Raw genomic sequence first — 5919 nt, 5'->3', positions numbered from 1 at the left:
ATGGTGCCCCAGACGCCATATGAGATATGGCATAGCAAGCCTGCATCGTACAAGTACTTGGGAGTATGGGGTAGTCCTACATACATCCACAAGCTAGTGAGAGACAAAGTGGATTCAAGGTCTAGTCTGTACAGGTTTGTTGGATGTCCGAAAGAAATTGCGGGATACTACTTCTATGATCCATCCGAGCAAAAGGTTTTTGTCTCGAGTAACGCAGTGTTCTTGGAAAAGGGTTTTCCTCTGGATAGCCAACGCGATGAAGTGCTACTTGAAGAAACAAGTGAGGCACCTCAACATAATGATGGAAAATCATTTGAACCTATAGTTTCCACTGATAGTGTTCCAGTCCTCCATAGGTCGACTAGGGAATCACGACTGCCTGATAGGTACATATTCATGGGACTGACAAGTCAATTGAAAAATGATTCAAGGACATATGAAGAAGCGATGTTAGACATCTATTTGATAGGTGGTTTGAGGCCATGAGATCCGTAATGGACTCAATGGGTTCAAATCAAGTTTGAACCCTCGTAGACCCACCTAAAGTTGTTAAACTTATTAGAGGCAAATGGGTCTACAAACGTAAACTTGGAGCTGAGGGGGAGGTTAGAGCCTTCAAAGCTATGTTCGTGGCAAAACGATACACTCAACGACCTGGGATTGATTTTGAGGAAACCTATTCACCTGTAGCCATGGCCAAGTCTAATCAGATTCTGCTTGCCAATGCATCATGGTATGACCAACATGGCAGATGGATGTGAAGGTCTGTTGGAGAAGAAAAGAAGGTTTGTTGTCTCCAAAGGTCCATCTACAACCTCAAATAAGCTTCCCGAAGCTAGAACACGTGTTTTGATGGAGTTATGTGGGGTTTTGATTTCATCAAACGCGAATTCGATCCCTGTGTATACAAGAAGATCAGTGGGAGCACGGTTGCGTATGTTGTGCTTTGTAGACGACATCTTGCTCATTGGTAATGATGTCAAGATGTTGGGTGACATTAAAGCCTGGTGTAAACACAATTTTCCATGAAGGATAAGGGTGAGGCCTCGTACATATTTGGAGTCAAGATTTATAGGGATAGATCTAGAAGGATGTAGGGATAAGTGGTGGTGTGGTTGCTTGAAAAAGTTCTAAGTAGGATACCACAACGAATTCATCGGCAGAAGCTGAATACATAGCAGCCTCGGAAGCAACTAAGGAAGCAGTTTGAATGAATAACTACATCCAAGAGTTGAATGTGGTACCTAGCATTGTTGAGCCCGTAGTTATCTTCTGCGTTAACAATGTGCCGATAGCACAAGCAAAGGAATCGAGATCTCATCATCGTTCTAAACACATTCATAGACACTATCATCTACATAGAGAGATCGTGAGCAGAGGTGACGTCAGGAGTTCACAAAGTCAGCTCAGCAGAAAACACAGCTGATCACTTACCAAACCGATGTCGCAAATTGCATACTCAGCATCTGGATAAGATAGGTTTAAGATTGATGAGTGATTGGCTTTAGGTCAAGTGGGAGATTGTTAGAATATGTGACCTGAAAGCCAATTAGATTGGCACACTTGTAATCCATTCTAACAATAACTCGATTCCACGTAATATTATTTAGTGAATAAAATGAGTATTCGCTATTGATATTTTCTTTGTTGTGCTCATTATATATTGTTGCATTTCCTTTATACATTACAACAAAGCCCGCATACCACTTTGACAGCTGTGTAATAGTTGGATTGCACATTGAATGGCGGTCATGAAATCAACTTCCAAGGGTTGGGTTTGAAATGTTCTAAGTCGAGGACATCAAGAATGGGCATCAAGTGTCCTATGTAGACTTGAATTAAGAGTCGCATTCATTTGATGAGTGCCGCCTTTCATCAGCGACAGACGTGGGACATCTATGCAATCTTATTGGGTCTCTCAATGCCCAGTCTCGAGGTCCTCAACATGGAATATTTCAGACACAACACTAAACAATTGGTTTCATGACCGTCATCCAATGCGTAGTGCAACTGTTGCACGGTTGTTAAGGTGGTCTATGGGCATCTGTTGTGACGTCCAAGCTGCTTGATGTAATTTAATAAGCACAAGAGATACGTGTGCCAAAGACTAATATTTACCATATTCGTTGGGACAATATCGTTTAAATAAAAATCACTTGAATGGTTCTCAATACCGCCAATCGATTTGGCTTTTGGTCACCCATCCAATAATCTCCCACTTGACCTTAAAGCCAATTACTCATGTTTTCAGATTAAACTGATTATGAGCAATTTGCGATATCGGCTGGATCTTATGGGTCTACCTTTTGTTTCTGTTTATGTCCTACGGTCCAACCGCACGTCACATCTTCTTATCATCGCTCCAAGCAGATGATGGTGTCTAAGATTTTTTCTTGGACCTGTTTTGATATCTCGGGCCTTTTGGCTTGTGCCATAGCCCAGTTGTCATCCTCCAAGGTGACTATTGGCGCGACTATGCTATGTAACAAACCCAAAAATCTTGTGTTGTTTTTCGGTCCCAACCATTTCCCAATATAACTTTAAAACTTCTATACATTCAATTTTTCATGTTAAGGTTGCTTGTGGTATTCCATTTGGAACCTTTCCAATGTTACCACATTCTCATAAATCTCGAATGTATGCTTGTTTTGAGATTAAATATTAGTCATATGATCTTGGAAGCTACTACCGCTGTAGCCTTCCAGAATCAATTCTCCATTAATCTGCATCAAGGGCGTCTTCTTCAATCCGTATTGAGGCATTAAAGATAACCCCTCAACAAGTGTTTGTTGCCTTATCGGTGTACACTCGATATCCATTGTTATGCTCAAAAAGCATAAGCAAGATCGAGTTCAATGCACCAAACAGCATTCCATGCTACTTACAGCAAAGATGTACGGGATGTCAAACCACGATTGAATCTTGGACAACTTATCCCTAGATAGGAATCCAATGGAGAATTTTATGAACAAAGTTCGTGTTTTAGACTTCCACATCTTTCTATCATTCCAAATGATCAAAAAAGACGTTTAATATCTAAAATACTTTGAATACATTTGAACTCCCACCGACCTTCCATCTTGTTCTTGATGAAGTCATGTACCTCATGATCTTTTCGAAATAAGTATCTAGGACGTTCAAACCCAATTTGAACTCCATAGCGGATTTTATGGCTCCAAGCCATTTATCCGGATCGATGTCCTACATCGCTTCTCCTTCTCTGGTTTTAGATAGCGGAATTTATGGCTCCCAGCATTTAATCCAGATCGATGTCCTACATCTCTTTTTCTTAACCGATTTCAGAAATTCGTACCTTTTAGGTAATCGGAGTTTTTGTGATCGTCCTTTGGAGAACTATAGATATGGTCAGTTAAAGTTTCGATTACAAGTGATGTTTGCATTATTACATAAAGAACCTATATAAATCAGACTTCAAGTCTAACTTTCCTCCCACTAGTCTTTTGATATATGCAGGACCATTCCTCATACTAAAGACTTTTGTTAGGGCACAAGTTTTCCATTCAAATACGAACCTGTATAAATTAGACTCCAAGCTTAATTTTTCTCTCATTAGTCCTTTGACGTAAGTAGGACCATTCCTTATACTGAAGACTTTTATAGGACACAGGTTTGCCAATCCATATCAAATATGGTGTCTGGATTGCGACTTAAGAAAACACTACGTTTTACAACTGGATGATTTTCGATAGTCCACATCCAAGACGGCCCAACTAATTCAGTGAAACATCAATCGAAAAATGTCCAATCAAGGTCTCAGTTTCTTCCTTATTATAGACAATTCAACATCTTTTCTTTCAGAAGAATTTCACTGAATGAGAATTCCATTCTCATTTTTGAATGTTTCAAGAACTCCCACTAAATGCGCACCACCTCTATCCCATTGAAGGGTTTGTCTCCATAACTAGTTTGATTCTCCACCTCAAGTCTAATCTCTCTGAACTTTCTAGAAGTCCTTAGGCTTGTGAACCCTCTACTGGTACTTGCGTATTTAGTAACTTATAGATATCTATTTTAGATACAATCCAATCGATCCTTATTTTTTTTACAAGCATTTTTTGTACAACAATGTGCTTTCATGGCTCTCTTCCTTCTCAGAAAGGATTCATAAATTAGTAAACTCAAATCATGTATTGCTTGACTTTTTCAATCTTCCAACCTACTTACCTAGCTCATGCATGCCAGTCTCTTTAAGTAATATTCTTGACCATCCCTTTTGGTCATTTGTTTTGGGCATCCATAATCCAATTGTTTACTATGACAATTTAATAAGTCATTAGACTCAAGAGAATCTTTTATTAATCAAGCTTGCAGTCTAATTGTCCAACAATTTATTAATGACTAAATCACGCAGGGTTACATAATCTCATACTATTTCAACATGAATATTGACAACTAAGTTTACTTAGTCTTATTGCCTTCCCAGTAATGGCCCAGCCATTTTTCAACTTTAAGACTACTTGACTTAGCGTTCTATTCCTTTTCATTTCTATAAACCATTTGCAATAACGCGTTTCAAGAGCAAGTGTCCAGCACTTTAGAATAACACTCCCTCTTGCAATGTCTTTTGACAATTTTTATGCAAAACATCATAAGTAATGAATGTCGAACTATTATTCCATTTTTCTTTTTTACCCTCGCCCATCAAGGCGACAAGAGCGCTCAAAGCGCTTGCAGCAGCTGATTTAGTTTCATCCTTCTTTCTCATTCAACGTCCGGCTCCCTTGCCTTCTGCTTTTGAGGTTGAAGCCCCAAATCCAATATAGATAGCGCAGATTCTTCAACCATTGCCTCATATTGGTCCAACTAATTTTTCAACTCGTGAAATGCTCCTCGCAAGCCCATTTAGAGTTTATGATAATTAGCGCGAAGGAGGGATGAAGGGACCGAAAGGATCGTGTCAATGCACATCTCCTTTCAAGATCAATATTAAGGTAATCAAGCTCTTCAACAAGGGATAGCATCTCAACCCCATGTTTATGTACAGACGACACTCAGTCTTCTTGGCTTCAAAAGTTACTTTCGTTGCAGCATATCCAATATGCTGGTTTCGTGTCGCATAAATTTATTTATGTGGAGCATTTATTGAACCAACAACATCCAGCCTTTCATACCGCTCATGAATGACAGGAGCAGGTATGACGCTGCAGACCTTGCGATTGTCCCTATGCCTTAATCCCGAATGTCAAACATTCCATAAGCAATGACTCATTTCGCAATTTCGATGGAAACGGATTTTCCATGACACAAGCCTAGGTTCAGGAATCCAGGACAATACTCCGATTTTCGTAGTCAATATTAATTGAAAGTGTTTCAAGTTAAATAGATCTCAAAATAAAGAAAATTAAAAAACGTTATCCAAGACATGTATTCTAAACGCAAAGCAAAAACAGTAAGTAGATTATAGCAATGTTGAGTTTGAGCTAAAACTCGGTCTTTTAATCATTAACCCCTTCTACTATTTCTACAAAATTCCACTACTTTCAAGTGAGGTTTCAGAAAATCCTTTCCTAGTGGGCCTGAGATCCACAAGCGAATTTTTTATGCCCCGCTTTTACGACTCATATGGCAAAAGCCTCGTGGGGGGTATCCAAATACCATTCTCATTCGATGAGATTCTTAAGATACTTTGCCTCACCTCTTCATATGATCCCGAGGACTCCAAGCGAATCATGCTAGTCGGTGTTAAGGCTGACTAATCAACCAAATCATACTTCAATTGTCGCCCCCCACGACTCGTGAGATAGGGAAAAAAGGAACGTATTCCTTTATTCATAACAATAATACAGCTGGCCTACTATTCCAAATGTGCCACGACTCGTGAGACCATATTTGGATATCGATAGCTTCTTGATGATATTGCTAGGATGGAAGGCGTGGACAAATTGAAATGCCATTTCG

At 39.5% G+C, this 5919-nt stretch overlaps 1 protein-coding gene across 1 annotated transcript; it reads left to right on the top strand.

The window, feature by feature from the left end:
- On the top strand, window positions 1-486 carry LOC148784403 (uncharacterized). Its single transcript, XM_088876813.1, has one exon. It carries the CDS (start codon window positions 1-3, stop codon window positions 484-486), a length of 486 nt encoding a protein of 161 aa, XP_088732939.1.
- The last annotated feature ends 5433 nt before the right edge of the window (window positions 487-5919 follow it).

Source organism: Sesamum indicum, linkage group LG13 (genome assembly GCF_026168435.1).
Source record: "Sesamum indicum cultivar Baizhima isolate 11 linkage group LG13, ASM2616843v1, whole genome shotgun sequence".
Taxonomy (NCBI): domain Eukaryota; kingdom Viridiplantae; phylum Streptophyta; class Magnoliopsida; order Lamiales; family Pedaliaceae; genus Sesamum; species Sesamum indicum.
This window is presented reverse-complemented; position numbering and strand designations above follow the sequence as displayed.

Bases quoted from the DNA above. Each gene is read 5' to 3' on its own strand.
- LOC148784403 (XM_088876813.1), top strand. From the start codon at position 1: ATGGTGCCCCAGACGCCATATGAGATATGGCATAGCAAGCCTGCATCG.